The sequence below is a fragment of the Propithecus coquereli genome, unplaced genomic scaffold (assembly GCF_000956105.1).
Source record: "Propithecus coquereli isolate 6110/MARCELLA unplaced genomic scaffold, Pcoq_1.0 Scaffold534, whole genome shotgun sequence".
Taxonomy (NCBI): domain Eukaryota; kingdom Metazoa; phylum Chordata; class Mammalia; order Primates; family Indriidae; genus Propithecus; species Propithecus coquereli.
The window spans coordinates 450406-468859 of record NW_012151219.1 but is presented as its reverse complement, the minus strand read 5'-3'; the positions used below and the strand labels follow the sequence as shown (position 1 = coordinate 468859).

General features: G+C 39.0%; 1 protein-coding gene across 1 annotated transcript in view; it reads right to left on the bottom strand.

Moving 5' to 3' along the window:
- Nucleotides 1-5689, bottom strand: part of SLC36A4 (solute carrier family 36 (proton/amino acid symporter), member 4) — a 54083-nt gene extending 48394 nt beyond the window's left edge. The window contains exon 1 of the mRNA XM_012657231.1: nt 5538-5689. Coding sequence (XP_012512685.1) covers nt 5538-5592 — 55 coding nt within the window. The 5' untranslated portion in view covers nt 5593-5689. The remainder of the gene's footprint in view (nt 1-5537) is intronic.
- Between the last annotated feature and the right edge of the window lie 12765 nt (nt 5690-18454).

The following is an 18454-nucleotide window of genomic DNA, read 5'->3' as shown; positions in this document are numbered from 1 at the left end:
TTATTTCACACTGTCACTTCAGATGAAAAGCAGTGAGGTATGGGGTAAAGAATCAGTGCCCCATACTCTCCCTGGGAACCTCCTGTGGAATTCCCAAAAAGATGTGTATATGAAAGTGTTTAGTAGGAGTTGTTTTTCCTGGCTCACTAGATTCCCATGGCTTACCTTTGATTTGCTGGTGAAAAGGATGGCAAAGACTAAGATGGCTTTCATGCACATCAGCATGAGCAAATGAGATCAGGGGTGACAGAAGACAGATTTATACAGCCTTGAATACCATTCTAAGTGACAAGAAAAGCCACTAGAACAGTGTTGTCCAACAGAAATACAATGTGAGCCAAAATATAATTTAAAATTTTGTAGTAACCACACTTCAAAAGAAGGAAAAAAGAAACACGTGAATTTTAATAATATATTTTATTTAACCTCATATATCTAAAATATTATTTCAACAAGTAAATAACATAAAAGAATTAAGACATTTTATATTCTAATTTTGACATGAAGTCTTTGAAATCCAGCATATATTTTACATTTATGGAAGATTTCAATTCAGACAAACCACATTTCAAGTGCCCGATAACTACAGATAACTAATGGCTATCATACTGCACAGCACAGCACTAGAGAGTTTTAAGCAGAGAACTGACATCATCTGATTTACACTTTAAGCAGATTCCTCTGAGCCTATATTTTTCATGTGTACAATGAGACTAATAACTTCTGCCTCATAGGGGTTTTGTAGTGTCATCATCACAAATGATAACATACATGAAGTTATTATATATATTTTATATGTATTACATATATACTATAAAGAATAAGATACGTGAAACATAGAGCTCAGACCTTGGCACATAATAAGTAATCAATAAATACTAGTTTTCTTCCCCCTCCTACATAATGATATACTAGAAACAAATTATAGGATTTTAAAATGCCAATCTTTGACTAGAAATTAGAACTAATTTAATAATAATAATTCTGAGCATTTATGAACTACAAACTGTACCATAAAACTGAGTATGCAAAGATGGGCAAAACATGTTATGCTAGCCAGAAGGAATGAAAGATTAGTGGAGGAGAAAAATACTTAAAAGCCCGACATGATAAAAGCTTTAAAAGAGTTAAAAACATATGAAATAAAATCTGAACACTCACCCCTAAGTAATTAAAAATTACATGATCCAATTTACATTACACATAATGTCCACTATTTCCAATGTTTTCCTATAATTTTTGGCCAAGTACTGAATTGGGCGGGTCTGAAAAATGCTGTGTGTGATTATTATAGCTAAGAATTAATAATGCCCCATAAAATAAATCACTGTTAATAGATATCAAGCAACTTAGATATAATTATTTCTATTTACAAGTACAGAAACTATAGATGATTAAAAAACACTAGCTTGATTCAGTATTATATAATATTTATTATATACTATACATCATACATATACACTAATGGAGCCTACAAATGGAACATTCTTAAATTAGGCAGTGCTTGTATGCTCTCTTATAGTACCTAGACAATTGTTCAACCTCAGTTTCCTAACCTAAAATTAATCTAAATTTCAATTTGTAGACAGAATTTTTGAAAAATCACATTAATTTAGCAATACCATATGTATTAAAGTCTTGAAAATGTTTATTATTTTCACCTAGCAGTTCTACTGCTGACAAGCTAGTATACGGAGAAAAGGACTTCTGCACAAGAATGTTAACTGAAACATTATAAATGTGGAAACTCTGGAAGCAACCTAAATGTGCAGCAATCAGGGAATTACTAAATTAACTGTAGCACAGCCATTGTATAAAATATAGCACTAACATTAAATTATGATTACGAAGGCTGAGTAAAATGGGGAAAAGTATATCATATGCTGAGTGGGAAAAAAGCTAGATATTCACAGTTTAATTGAAATATGTTTTTAAAAATTAAATAGAAATATAAGAAAGTAAATATACAATTTACAATTTGTGAATAAGTTAACAAGGATATAGGTGGGCAATGGGATCATGAGTGCCCTTTTCTTTCTCTGGAAAATGTAAAAAATGAGAAGAAAGTAATAAACTTGCATTACTTTTATAATAGCAAAATAAAGGAAATCACTTAAATTTTGGCAATGGACAAACTAAAAGAAAGTAGAAATAGTTTCTTTTTTAAAAATAACATAATGTTGCCACCTGATTCTATAAACTACTATCTAGACATAAAACAGTAACAGTAACTGTTTTGTTCGTTTCTGAGGTAGAGAAAATATGCATAGCAAAAAACCTTCAAGAGGTCCCATGGCCTATGAAATAAACTGCAGACCTTAAGCTACTTACCTACCTTAAGAGAATCTGTATCTTAACATCTCTACCAGTGCTTTTCACATAAATACTCATTTTTTAATATTATTTTTTTAATTAAATAATATTTGGTTATTGTAGAAAATCAGAAAATATATACGCAACATTTTTGAAATTAAAAATCACTTGGTCACTCAGAAATTACCCTGTTAACATTTTACAGTTCTCGTTCTCTATCTCTCTCTCCCGCTCCTGTATGCTCTCATTCAGTCTCACAGCTTTTAATGCTATCTCTGTACTGGTGACTTTCAAATTTCCATCTCTAGATGAGACCTCTCACTAATTCTGGACGTAAATCCAACTGCCTACTCAACATCCTCACTGTGATGTCTAATAGACATCTCAAACTTAACATGTCCCAAACCGAACTGATCTTCACCACCAAATCTGTTCTTTCTGTGACTCTGCCCATCTGTACTAGTTATCTATTAATTTATAGCTGTTGTTAGGAGGCCTCAGTTTCATGCAACATAGATCTTTCCTTAGGGCTACTTCAGTCTCCTCACGACATGGCAGCTGGCTTCCCTCCAAGTGAGTGATCCAAAAAGAGAAAGCAAAGAGGAAGGCACAATGCCTTTTAGGACCTAGTGCTGAAGTCATACATCATTACTTCTACCATAATCTATTCATTGGAAGCAAGTTACTAAATCCAGCCCACATTCAAAGGGAAGGAAATTAAGTTTCTTCTCTTGAAGAAAGAAACATCAGAGAACTTGCAGGCATATTATAAAACTACTATAACATTCCAGTTGATAGTATTAATAATTTCATTCTTCTAGATACTCAGGTCCCTGGAGTCATCCTTGTTTCCTCTATTGCACTCTCAAGCCTCATACAATCTGTCAGGAAATCATACTGGTTCTACTTTCAAAATAGACCTAGAGACTAACCTTTTCCATCTACTTCCAATGCTGTCACCGTACTGCTCCGAAGGACATGTCTCTGTCCTGAATTACTGAAATACCCTCCTGCTTCTACTTTTACCCCATTACAGTATATTCTTCACACAGCAGCCAGTGTAATCCTTTTAAAACTTAAGTGAGATCATGTCACTCCTCTGTTCAAACCCCACATTGGTTCCCTATTCTTTCAGAGTAAAAGTCACAGTCTTTACATGACCTACAAGACCCTACATAATCTGGCCCCGTTACTGCCTCGATCATGTTGCTGAAGCCACCTTAGTCTCCTTGCTATTTACATTTTGACTTTAGCTGTTCTTTTCGCCTAGAATAATCTTTCCTCACATATCCCCTTGGCTAATTCCTTCATCTCTTCCAAGTCTTTGCTCAAATCACACCTTTTCAGTAAGGCCCATCCTGACCACTTTATAAAACAGTATAAACTGTCCAGCCCTCACTCTCATTCCTGATTTCCCTTACCCTGCTCTTTTCCACAGAACTTTTCATCTAACATACTATATAATTTACTGGTTATTGTCTTTACTGTTTATTCTCTGCTTTCCCTTACTAAATACGAGTTCCATGAAAGCAGGAATCTTGATCTGTTTTGTTCATGATGTATCTCAAGTACCTAGGAAAAGCTCAATGAGTATGTGTTAATTAATGAACTTAAAAAACAAATAATTTGAAATATTTTTCAGTGAATAAAAATGTATACGATAAACATATTTCTATATCACTTTTAACAGCTAGGTAGTGTATGACTATATACTACCTAACTATATACTACCATACTATTAATATATACCACCATTCTATATGGCTATACCACAATTTACCTAACCAATTTCCTTTACTTGTACATTTAGCTACTTGCTGGCTTTTCTCTACCATAAATACCACAATGAAAATCTCTTCATGTAAATATTTGTTACATACTTATTTCCTTGGGAAATATTCTAGAGTTGGTGGATCAAAGGATATGTACATTTTTAAGGATAAATATATTATCCTGCTCCTACGAGCAATGCACAAGATACCCATTTCCCCCTATCTTCACTAAGACAGGTTATTAATGAATTTAAAACAGATAAACCTGGGTTCACATCTGGATTCTGCCATTAATAAGCTTAAAACTGCTATATCTATAAAGTGGGGATAATAATAGCACCTACCTCACCAAATTGTCGTGAGGATTAAAGGCGACACTGTATATGTAAAGCATTTTGCACAGTGCTTGCACACAGTAAACACACGATAAAATATTAAGCCTATTGTTTCTACCATTAGGATGACTTGAAAGAAGTCAATTGCAAAGTGCCCCGCGCATTATTACGGGAACACCAACCAATTAGTTACTTATAATAAAGTATTTTTTTAAAGCTCAACCTCTTTCTGGAAGATTACATTTGATCAGTCAGCACTGAATTTAAAATATTCCTAAGTATAGTGTATAAAAGTGGGAGAACAATCATTTTACCACCCTGATCCTTACTTCTGTTTTCTTTTGGACAGTGGGAAACTAAAACAAACATTCCCTGTTGCTAAGATCAGACCAGACCAGAGGAAAGCAGGAAAAAAAACTTTGCCAAGTGAGCTAGCTACAGGTATCTCCTGCTCATTCTAGTCAGCACCTCCTGTGCGTCACTCCTGGGGTAGCAAGGCGGTAAAATAAGGATTCATCTGGAGACTCCAAACGGGGCTGCCGCGTTGGAAAAGCAGAACAACGACAACTTCCTTAAAGCATCGTTGGGAAAAAACGGTGAGAGTCGCAGAGCAGGGTTTGGCTTGCCTTTGACGTGTTCAGACCGCGCCCCGCCCCCCCACGCACAAGCACAAGCACACACACACACTGACGCCCTTTGCAGGCCCTGGCTCTTCCTCTGACCAAGCTGTCTGGTCCGACGACTGGTTCCTACGCGGGTGCCGACCCGGGGTCAGTCAGCAACCAAGCCTCAGCTCATCCCAAATGTCCCGGAGCGGTTTGCTTTGCGAGGTTTCAAATTCAAACCCATACCAAACCCGCAACCCCAAGAGCCTTCACAGACACGCAACACTCGCCCGCGCGCGCGGATCGCCCACCCCGGGCCCCAGTCTTCCTCCGTCCGGCGAGAAGCAGCTGGAACCCGGATGCGGGCCGGCCGCGGGGGCTGGGCAGGGTCCGGGCGGCCCAGGCGCCCCACATCGCCCCCGGCCGTGGCCAAGCCCGGCGCGGGAGGCCTGGGCGCACCCACCCCGCCGCCGCGCACATCCGCGCCCACGCCCGCCCCGCGTAACACCGACCTAGCTCCTCGCACCCCGCCTCCTCGGCCGCCGCCGGCGCCGCCGCCGCTTCCATCTCTCGGGGGTCTCCAGGACGCCGCCCCGGTGCTCGCTCTCCCGCCGCTGCGTGGCCGGCGTCAGGCCGAGGCCTCCCTTGCCCGGCGGGACCCGCGCCCGGTGCCCGCCTCCCGGCCCCGGCGCTCTCCGCACCGCGACGAGGAGCATGCGCAGTGGGCGGCCCCAGTCGGCGGGCGCAGCCTGGGGGGCGGAGGGCCCGGGAGTCAAGCGACGCCGGGCTGGGGCCTGGAGAAGAGCTGGGTGATCCGCCAAGAGAGACGTTTGGGAGGTAACTGGGGCTAGGGGCATAGAGCTGGCAGAGACCCAGGCACAAACTTCCTGGCGGTCTTTAAAGTTCACCGAGAACTTAAATTTGGGGCGTCCGTCTACTTGCAAGGCTTTCGCATTCTGTAAGTCACCTTGGAGAATGCACAGTAGGACGGGATTTGTCCCCTGTCCGTGTTGGGGGTTCTGACTCTTCTTTGGTTACCTGTCTCCCTGTTCCCCTATTGAAAGATGTAGGATACATCGCTCAGGTAGAATTTAATTTAGTCACACAGAGTTTCACTTTGATATTTCAATGCCCTTCAAGATATTTGACGTTAACCGCGGTACTGAAAGGAAATTAAGGTTAAGAGTAATTATACTGAGGTAGTGTCAAATACTCTTAAGCATCATGCATATACGTTATCTTTAATTCTGATGACAACCTGTGAGATATTCTGTTTGTATCCATTTTAAAGATGAAGAACTAAGCCACAAGGAGGTAAGTAACTTGTCCAAGGACAGTTAAGCTAGTAAATGGCGGAGATGGAATTCTATCTGCCGCCAAGGCTGGAGCTCTCAACCAATATGCAAAGCTGGCCTCTCAAGTGGGTACCAATAAATATTTGATGAATCAATGGATGAAGCAAGCTTTTGGTTTGAAAGAAAAATATTTATTTTAATTTTGAACTTGCTTTCATTTTCTTCATTTCATAGTTCTTTAAAGTCAGGACACCAGACATTTTTTATTTTTATCTGTTTCACTTCAGTGGGGTCGTTTTAGGAGAGCTGGGCTTTTTGTTGGGGGCTAGGGGATGTTCTGATTTACAGAGACACTGATGTAACTACATGGTGATGGTGTTAAATTCTTAAAATTCTGAGATTAAAAAAGTACACAGTTACATAATATCTATGTCTTTCCTCCAGTTTCAGCCTTTGTAGGTTTTTACTAGATAACTATCGATAGTGTTGGTTTCCCAAAACCCTTTTTTTCCTTTAAATCAACCTCAATCCCTCACACACATACACATGCAAATCACAAAGGGAGGTTTTATTTGAAGTACCTGCAAATAACAAAGATGTAGGGGAGATTAAAAAGAGAGAGAGAGAGGGAGAGAGAGAGATCTATCCTGGAATATAACTAGAACAATGGTCCCTAACCTGTGTTGGTGTGGGTCACCTAGTTAGAGATCAGCAGGTGAGAAGGTAGGCAGAAGTCATAGCACTCAGGTAATTGTACATAAGCCACTCAATGTAATGAGAACACTTGGGACAGTGTCTTGAAAGAGGAACATTATCCTTTGAATGTTAAAAGGATCGAAAGTCATTGTCCCCTAATCTCGGCTTCAGGGAAAGCAGATCTGGCAACATGAAAAGGGAAAAAAGCCCGACTTGTAGTATGGCCTGGGCTTTTTTGGAGAGGGTTGGGCTGAGTCAGGCAGCTAGACTCAGTGTCTTTACAGAGTGATATGGAGATGAACCAAGTGATAGGGATGATCATAAGATTCAAGAGAATTATTTTTCATGCATCACTACTTGAGAACATATTTACTATAACTTCTGCTCCAAGTCTTAGAAATTAGAAGGAGGCACAAGGTAAAGCTGTGTCAGAATAGAGACATCATAAAGAATCTAACAATTTGAATCCCGACAACTTCTTTCTTCCTTTTCTTTAACTTCTGGGATCATATCTTAATTATTAATACTTCCTTCTTTGCAACTGTACCACTTTGTTCATCTCTCTGCTATAAGATTTCTCTCCTTGTATTATACTTATTCCCCTGTCTGGGTGTTCTGCTATACTTTGAGGCCCTACAGGAGAGAGAGGTTATATCTTATCTGTCTTTGTCTCAACAGGGCCTATCCCAGTGCCCTGCACATACAAGTCATTCAATAAATAGTTGTTGAGAGTTATTGAGCACAGCCTCATAGACAGATGAAAGGAAACATTTAGAAGTCTTTAATTTATTCAAAGACATTTATGAATCACCTTCCCTGTGTTAGGCACTGTGCTAGGTGCAGGGACTATAATGGCAGGCGATGTCGATATGGTCCCAACTACCAGAGAGTTCATAGTCCAGTACAGGAGCATGTGAGAGAAAAGAATGAAAATTACTAAATATATAATTACATTTGCTGGTGAAGAAAATCACAGGGCACTGCCAGGGAACCTACTTTAGATTGGGTAGGCAGGACAGTCTTCTCTGAGGACATTTAAGCTGACATGTTAAGGTGAGAAGGAGTGGAGTTGGCCAGGTGTGTTTAGGGAGCAGCGCATCTCCAGCAATGAGAACAACCTTTCCCAATTTATAGATGGAGAAATGGTTCTGTTTTAGACACCTGTAGAACATTTAGATAGAGTTGTCTATATACAGTAGTTGGATCTCTAAAGTTTCCTCATATGCAAAATAATATTATCATCCTTATAAGTAGTGCAGATTTAATGAGATAAAGTATGTAAAGCATTAGCACATTGCCTAATTCATAGAAAGCATCAAATAAACTGAGCATATTAGCTAGGAAATTTTGTTACTGCAATAGAGAGGCCAACTCAAAATAGATTGAGCCAAAAAGGGAATTTAATGAGCATTTTGAGATCCCCAAGACAGAGATGAGACTGGACTCAGGACAACTGATCCTGATGCCTCTGAGACTCTGTCTCATTCTCTAGTGATTGCTTTTCTCTGTGCATCTGCTGTACGTCTGTGTGGGTTTTTGCTGCAGAATTATTCTGCTTCTTAAGTTTGCCTGGCAGGAATATGTTTCCTAAAAGCTCTCAATTTCTATATCTTATACTTTAGGTGCCCAGAAACATACTGGTCTCTTTTTCTCCATTCTAATCATAAAATTTCTCAGGGAAGAACTGGGATTGAATCACTTAGGATCAGATTCCCAACCCTGGACTAGTCGAGTGAGTGGTGGACAAAGTCATATATTGGGATAGTTCCTAATGGAACTGTGTAGATGACAGTGTGGAGAAGGGAACCGTTCTCAAAAGGAGAGGCTGAGCTGATCAAATCCTAGGTGTTCACTCTACTTTGATTTCCCTCTCTGTAAAATATTACTCATTTTGTATGCTAAGGCTGTTTTACCCCCTTATGTTTTCAATGGAAATAGAAATAAGCTTCTCACCATCTTATAATTAACATCTGCCTTAACGACTTCTCTATTCTGTTAATAAAGCTAAGAAACATGCTGACCAACACTGGTTCTCATAAGAGGTTCTTTGTTGGGATAATTGTTACTGACGGCCTTACTTTTACTACTAATAATTTTGTTTTATTTAACTCTTTATGACTGATTTAACAGATTGAAAAAAACCTGAAAGTGCCTGGAGGAATTAAAAATGGTGCAGAAGCAGAAGTTTAACCTTTAAAAAAAGCCTCTAAAATATTCTGAAATAGATTTTTAGAAAAAACACTGCATGTGTAAAAAAAAAATAGACTTCCATAAAAAAGGAATAATCAGGGAACAGAAAATAGAACAAAAAGACCAGAAAAAGGAAAATAGAAAAATAAGAAAATGAAAAGATTCATCCAGAAGTTCCAATATCTTCATTCAGAAAGATAAGAGATAAAAGACAGAAGGGGGAAAAATCAAAATAATAATAAAACAGAATTTCTCAAAATTGAAGGGCATTTGCTTCCAAATTTGAAGAATCCACTGAATGCCCAATATAGCAAGTGAAAATATGCCTAAGCCAAGATACAGCATTGTAAAAATTTTAGAACACTGAAAATAATAGGAAGAGCCTAAAAGTTTCCTCAGATGAAAAAAATAAAAAGTGTGAGAGGGGATCACATTCACTTGGAGTCACATCTGACTACTCAGTAGTAACACCAAAAGCTAGAGGACAATGGAACATTGTATTCCAACTTCTGAAGGAAAACACACCTAACTTAGAATTCTATACCTAACTAAACTATCAGTCAAATGAAAGAGCAAAATAAACACATTTTAATATACATAAAAGCTTAACATATACTTCCCATGTACTCTTTCTTAGAGAGCACTGGAGGAATGCTCCACCAAAATTAAAGAGTTATCTTAGAAAGAAAGAGATATGGGATTCAGGAAACTAGGAATTCAACGTAAGAGAGGGGAAATTCCAAAGGGATTCCAAGAAGAAGTTCCAGTATCACAGCAGGCCTAGAGATCAACCAGTCCAAACTGGGGCAGGAAGACAGAAGGCACCAGGAAGGGATATCTCCAGGAACAAAAGAGATGGTGAAACTGATCAATAATCTGAAAAGTGTGTAAAATTGGACAAAGAGATGGTTTTTAAAGTCTTAGAAGACTTGGCCACAGATGTGAAGAAAGTCAAGCAGATGGGAGGAAAAAAGGCAAGTAATTCCAGTTAAAGAGATAGTGATAAAAGAAATGTAAGTATAGTACACCATTTGCCTTTAATGACACAAATAGATATGAAGTGAAGTGATAGAAAAATATATTCCATGCAGATGGAAAGCAAAAGAAAGCAAGGATAGCTACACTAATATCAGACAAAATAGACTTTAAGTCAAAAACTGTAAAAAGAAACAAAGCAGATCATTATATAATGATAAAGGGGTCAATTCATTAAGAGGATACAACAATTATAAATATGTATGCACCCGAGATTGGAGCACCTAAATACATATAGCACATAATAGATCCAAAAGAAGAAATAGACAGCAATACAATAAATAACATGGGACTTCAATACCCTTCTTTCAACAATGGATAGATAACCAGACGTAAAATCAATAAGGAAACATTGGACTTGAACTACACCTTAGACCAAATGGACCTAACAGACATATACAAAACATTTCTTCCAACAACAGCAGAATAAACATTCTTTTTTTTTTTTTTTTGAGACAGAGTCTCACTCTGTTGCCCTGGCTAGAGTGAGTGCCGTGGCGTTAGCCTAGCTCACAGCAACCTCAGACTCCTGGGCTTAAGCGATCCTACTGCCTCAGCCTCCCGAGTAGCTTGGGACTACAGGCGTGCGCCACCATGCCTGGCTAATTTTTTGTATTTTTAGTTGTTTGGCTAATTTCTTTCTATTTTTTGGTAGAGACGGGGTCTCAATCTTGCTCAGGCTGGTCTCAAACTCCTGACCTTGAGCAATTCACCTGCCTCGGTCTCCCAGAGTGCTAGGATTACAGGCGTGAGCCACCGCGCCCGGCCAGAATAAACATTCTTTATAAGCACAAATAGGACATTCTCCAGGATAGATCATTTGTTAGACCACAAACTAAGTTTTAACAAATTCAACAGTTTGAAATTATATCAAGCATCTTTTCTGACACAATGGTATGAAATTAGAAATCAATAACAGGAAGAAAATTGGAAAATTCATAACCATGTGAAAATTAAACAACATGCACCTGAACAACCAGTGGATCAAAGAAAAAATCAAAATGGAAGTTAAAAAATACCTTGAGACAAACAAAAATGAAAACACAGTATGCCAAAACTTATGGGATGCAGCAAAAGCAGTTCTAGGGAGGAAGTTTATAGCAATAAATGCCTACATTAAGGACAAAGGAAGATCTCAAATGAACAACCTGACTTTACACCTCAAGGAACTAAAAATATAACTAAACCTAAATTCAGTAAAAGGAAGGAAATAACAAAGATCAGAGAAATAAATGATATAGAGACTAGAAAAACAATAGAAAAGATTAATGAAACTAAGAAATTAAAAATTAAAATTAAAAATAAAATTACCATATGATCCAGCAATCCCACTGCTGGGTATATATCCAAAGGAAATGAAATCAATATGTCAAAGAGACATCTGCACTCTGGTGTTCATTGCAACATTACTCTGATAGCCAAGATATGGAAACAATGTAAGTTTCCATTGATGGATGAATGAATAAAGAATATGTGTGTGTATATATACACACACTATGGAATATTGTTCAGTCTTTAAAAAGAAATAAATCCTGTCATTAGTGAGAACAAAGTTGGACCTGGAAGACATTATGCTAAGTAAAATAAGCCAGGAACAGAAAGACAAATACAGTATGATCTCACTTATATTGGAATCTAAAAAAGCTGAATTCATAGATGTAGAGAGTAGAATGGTAGTTGCCAGGACCTGGAGGGTGGAGGAAATGGAGAGATGTTGGTTAAAGAGTAGAAAGTTTCAGTTATGCAAGATGAATAAATTATGGAGATGATGTATAGCATGGTGACCATGGTTAACAATACTAGATTTTTTATACTTGAAATTTTCCAAGAAGGTAGATCTTAAATGTTCTTTCCACACACTCAAAAAAAATATAATGCAAGGGATGGATATGTTCATTAGCTTGATTCACAATGTATATGTATATCAAAACATCACATTATACACTGTAAATATATACAATTTTTATTTGTCAATTATAATTCAATAAAACTGGAAAAGAAAAGAAAGAAAAAAACTGAGGCTTAAACCAGACTAAGCAACTTGCCCAAAGTTCCACAGATGGAAACCAAGTCCAAATGCCACTCTAGGACATGTGCTCTTAACCACTCTGCCTCATGGCTGCTCGAGGTCCTGAGGTCCTGAGCTGGCAGGTTGTGAGAGCCATTCAAGGTTCTAATCCTTGGTCAGTGTGTGATTTAATCATTACAGTATTGTATTATACATTTCTCTCTATCCGTTCTCATGTAGCTAATGAAAGATTAGGGAGATCAGCCTGAAATCAGGTAACTGAGCTTCACTGTTGGGGTTTAATTCTGACATAAATATCGCTACTAACATTAAACATTGTCCTCTGAAAATACTATTCTTTGAAAATCAATAGAAAAAGTGACTTATGGCAAGTGCTGGAAAGCACACTCTTATTTTCCCACGTTGTTTATTCCTTCTGTCATTTAACATAAATGATAAAAAGCTTTACAGCTTGTATTTTAATAAATCCCAAGTGTACTTCCAAAGGCTCAAAAGAAAAAGACTGCTTTTCAAAATTTGCTTCTTTCCGTTCTAAGCATTATGTATCGGTTAAACATTAGCCTACAAGGAAATTATTTTACTTATGTTCTCTTCAAATAAAACTATTACCACGCCAAGTACAAAAGTCTGGGTTTTCTCTGGACACTAAGAACTCATGATCCTCACATGCAAATTTAACCTGCTAAGTCCTCTCTGTTTCAGGATTTTAACATCAAGGTCTGGTTTGGGATTTAATTTGACAGGCTGTACCTGTCAGCTTTTGTGTAGCCTACTTTCATCACAGCTCAAAGGGAGTGTGTGAAAGACTTACTTTCGGTAAGTAGGTCACCTGAGACACATGTTATGCATGAGGAATCTTGGAATTCCTGCTACCTGGAGCACTTTTCATGGTGACTCGAGCAGCTTGCTTACAACTTAATAACCTTGTTGAGAATACCAGCCACACTGGGAAGAAATAGTACCAGACTTCATTAGGGAAGCCTGCCTAAGTGTTGCAGATCGCTGTCTCTATTCAGTGACCGGAATAGAGAAAATAAACACCACACACCACCTGCTTTTAAAAGAAGTGCATGGAAGTTAGAAAGCTTCCTCAATGGAAAAAGGAGAAGTCCCAGCTAGAGGGTTGTGTTCCATCCAGCCCATGCCCTCAAGTTTTGAAGACAAGAGGTGTTTAGAAAGAAGTACAATTTAAAAAGAAAATGTCACCAACCTGTTTACTTTAAAGTCAGGCTGGTCACCAATCACATTATGCTCCATTTGTAGGCTATTGTTCCTGTCTGTTTTGGTTTTTAGTCATAGCAACACATGATTGTTCATTGCCTGATTTTGCTCTCATGAAAACTTTGCACTTTGACCTTATTTTCTCAATAGACTAATTCCATTTTATAATAAATTAGATCAGTGATTGATTACTTAATGATAAGCCATTGTATTAAGTCAAAGAAGTGAGAAATTGACCAAGAAATGGTTCATTTTGTATAATATAAATGTTTCCTAATTCATCCTCTAGTCAGGTCTTTGGAGTCCCATTATTTATGCCATGAGATTACCATCTAACAAGTTTGACCTTATCTTCCTTGGTGATCTTTCAAATGTGGCTATTTAGGAAACCAAAATACCTAGAATTACAGCTTGGCATACTCTAAACAATAGCAATGGCTTGTTCAGATTGAGAATTATTTAACATTTACTGTTCTAAGCATCGTGCTGAGTGCTTTTTCTTATATGCTATCTCATTTAATCTTTACAATAGCCCTATGAAAACAGATATTATCATCAATATTTTACAAACTAACAAACCAAGGTTCAGAGAAGTGAATTCCAGAGCCCAATAGTCAATAAGAACCAGAGCAAGGATCCCAGCTCTGATCTGATGGATTTTAGAGCTTCTATTCATCCTACCATTTCCATTGCATACCTTAGGCTTCTAGCATCACCCTTTTGAGTAGAATATTAACTCCATCTCCCCATTCGTCCAAGAGGTGTGATGTGAATTCCAAATTAGGATAGGGTTTTAATTTTTTTTATTTTTATGTTTTGGTAATATGATCAGAAATGAGAGGAAAGTTCAGGTAAGTTTTGCTAAAGTAAATATTAATAGCTCTTCCATTCAGAACAAAATCAGGGTGGTGCAATATACAAAATAAGATTTTCAAAATCAATAGGTATTCATTGATAATTGAGTAAGGTGGATGGAGGTGGGACAATAATATATGACTTAAATTCCCAATCGATTTGGGAAGACGAAACGGTCCACGCAGAAGAAGAACAACTAACAAGGCAAGGCTCTATATCCCAATGGCTAAGTGGACTAAATAACTTCTCAATGCTACAGGGAATCAAAATGTGTAGAGATCCCTTTGACCTGGGCTGGGGATGATTTTCAGCATGGCTGTATAAACTTAAGTCTCAAATCCTGTTGTAGAAAATGTTGTATCAGTTCAAAAGAAGGAGAAAGCAATGGAATTTGGAGAACAGTGAAAATACTAAATAGAGGAATCCACCTCTTGGTGAGCCTTGAAGATAAGGTAGGATGTAGGAGAGGGCCTGGGATGACTTGGCTGGACAGTCCAGAAAACACTGGATGCAGTCAATTTGACTCCTGAGTTCAGATAGCAGTTTCAGTGTTCAGACAGAATGCATGCCCACCCCCTGTCACATTGCAGTATCTATAGGAAAGGCCTAACTTTGTTCAGAAGAGCCAATGTATGACTTACTCTTTTAACTGAGGAGGCCGCTCTTACATTAGGCTGCAGTGTAGGGATTTAATGAATCCAATCCTTATCTTTGATCAGTTACTTCAAGATGAATCCTGCACATGCAGAGTATCTTTGTACTTGCTCTCAGGACTCACACTGTCTCTGTTTACCTTTTCTCTGGGATTAAAAGAAGTTCACTGTCAACAACTCCATTCCCTGCATAGAGGTGATTTATGCTGTGATAGCTTAGGTCCCAGTTTGCCTGGATAGTCCCAATTTACTCTGTTGTTCCGAGTGTCCCGGTTTGAACAATAAGCTACATGGCCTCCTTCTTATAGCCCTAACTGCCATCCAGCATGGAAGCATGTGCTCTGAGAGCTACTGTTGTCCCTTATCCCAGAAAAGCAGACCTACATTTCTGGTACTATTCACAGAGATACAACACCATGGGCCCAAATCCTCACCTCTCCCAGGAGTGTGGATATGGAAAAGGCCCCAAATTTTTGAAACACCTCCTCCTTCTAAAACCATTTAAATAGCCACCTGGCTGATAAAAACAGCAAATTATCCAGATATTTTCACTCTTAACAATACTTTTCAAAGAGCACCACTAACACATCAGTCACAAATTCTGTTCTGCACAACTCCTCTGGTTCTGAAGAGTGGAAAATTTGAGTGCCCGTGTTGCCCCCTAGTGAGCTATTTCCTCTTTACAATGCTAAGAAACAACTTGAGGGTGAGCTAAGAAAATATCAGACATAAATGTTACCTTAAGCAAACAATGGGAGCAAAGAATACAAGATAGGTCAGAAGCAGCCCCTTGCTACACAGCTGTTCCAAGGGCAAGTAGACCACAGTGTCCTGGCAGACAGTATTTACCAGACAAATGTTAATGTCTCCTTTGTCCAACTCTAATTGGAAATTCTTTTGCCACCTAAATGCACTTTTAATTTAAAGGACTCTGGGTCAGGTTGTTTCCCTGCTCAGCTCAGTAACAAAATATGCTTGGCAAGCAGGCAGGAAACACCCTTGGACATCTGGTTCTGGCTGGGTTGACAATTCACATAGATCGTTTAGAACTCAATTTACAGAGTAAAAATGTGTTGAGCATCTACTGTGTTTTGAATATGATGTAGTCCCTGATCAAGACAGAGTTTACCAACAAGGTTGCACTTCAACCAGAGAGGTGAGACAGGTGCGAAAAGGAAAACAGAATCGGACAAGTATCCCTAACGGAGATGAAACAAAGTGCAGTGGAAACACAGAAGGAAAGACTAGTTCTGACTTAGGGGTGGTAAGGACTTCAGGGAGGTAGAATGTATTATTTATCATCATGATAATAACAACATTAACTAGTATTTATGGAAGGCTTATTATGACTAAAGAACTATTCTAGTTCTTTAAATACACTAGTTTAAATACGCTTTGGTCTAAATGCACTTTAAGCTTGACTTTGAAGAAAAGGTATAATTGAAAGACATAGAAATGGAAAAGAAAGGGTATTCTGGGTGGCAAGAACAGACTAATGAAAGGCTTGATGTCGGGAGGCATTCAGGAAACAGTAAGTATTGTAATCATTTTTGGCCAGACTTTTGGATATGTAAGAAATAAAGGGAGACAAGGCTTGAAGCAGAAGTTGGTGCCTTCAATATCACAGCGAGAAATCTGAGATTTGTTTAATAGTCATTGAGGTTCAATTAAAGCAATTACTCTTATTCCGTCTGCAACGGAATCCCTTGAGGGGGCTTTCTCAAAGTACACATGATCATGCTTCACTCCTGGAAACTAATTTAGGAAGTCTTATTTTCAGCCCAAGAGTATGTAATTTTTCAAAACTCCTGGGCTATTTTGATGGACATCCCAGTGGAGAACCACTGAATTAAAGGCTTTTCTTCTAGGAACTGTCATGATTAGATCTGAGTTTTAGGAAGACTTAAGCAGTAGTGTGAAGGATGATTAGTAAACCCTTCAACAGCATGTGAAATGTAAGGGGGCTTGAGAAGAGGTGACCACAGGCATGTTCTGTTGAGGTGAATGTGTGACAGGGTCAGAATTGGTGGGGCCTGTGCATTGATCAGATGGGAGGAGGAAATAAGAGATGACTCTAATATTTAAGCCCATGCTGGGAGGATGGTTCTGCTCTTGATCGAGATAGGAAAGAAAAAGAATCATATTCGAAGGCAAAAATCATGAGTCTTGTTTTAAACGTACTCAATTTGAAATGGCAATAGGTGACCTTAGCTGGAGTTGGATCAAAAATATGTGTCTAGACAATCACAAATGTACGTCTACAACTTGGGTGTCTTGATGCTTGACGATGTCTATTTGGAATCTTCTGAATTAAGGTAGTCGGATGTCTGGCTCATTGAAAATTTTGTTTGGTCGAGTTTAATAAATGAGAATGTAAAAAAGATTCCTGTGAATAAAAGTTTAAGAAGCTTCCCATTCAGGGATGGGGAAAGAAAAGGAGTGGCTGTGGAACCTGAGAAAACGCTACGGGACAAGGAGCCACAAGAGTGCAAAGGCAGCAAAGACACAGAGAAAAAGATCCTCAGCAGGGAAGGGTATGCTTCAGTGTCCAATGCTTCTGAGTTGTTAGAAAGGGTTAGAGAATGAATTAGGTAAGTCTTTTGGTTGTAAAGGATGAAAGCTGACTCTTGCTAACTTAAACAGAAAAAAGGGACTTTAAGGCCAATGCCTGAGGTGGGATTCTGGGGCAGCTCACAGAGTCAATAGAAGAGATGCACAACCCAGGCTTGGGAAGGGTAGGAACCAAGGCAGCTCTGGGGCCCATTTGGAAAGTCACAGCTTCTTTTCCTGAGTGGTGCAGCCACTAATACAACTCTGCTCCAGCAAATTCTGTGCCTCTCCAATCCAAGCTCCAGACCCCAGGACAGAGAAGTGTAATTGGCCCAGCTTGAGCGTATGTCTCTTTCCCTGGAACAATCAGCCATGGCCAAAGGAGTGACATTAGCAAAGCCAGGCAGTCTCCCCATCTGGGTTCTAGCACCAGACCCCAGTAAGGAGAGGTCACTGAAGGTTAGCACTACTCCAAGAAGCAAGTTCCAGTGGATTGTGGAACTTATGGGAGCCAGACTGCAGGGCATGGATAAGTGGGAGATGGCAATGACACATGACAGTCCAGTCCTGTGACTATGAAGGAAGGGGAGGAATAGAGTGGTGGCCTGAGAGTAGCAGTCTTGAGGGCAGGCTTTTTGGGGGAGGTTAGGCTTAACCACATTTGTAGACTGAGGCTAGAGTGAGTGGAGTAAGAAACTAAGATACAAGAAATAAAGGAGGCCGGGCCAGGCGCGGTGGCTCACGCCTGTAATCCTAGCACTCTGGGAGGCTGAGGCGGGTGGATCACTCAAGGTCAGGAGTTCGAAACCAGCCTGAGCAAGAGCAAGACCCCGTCTTTACCAAAAAAAATAGAAAAAAATCATCTGGACAACTAAAAATGTATATATAGAAAAAATTAGCCGGGC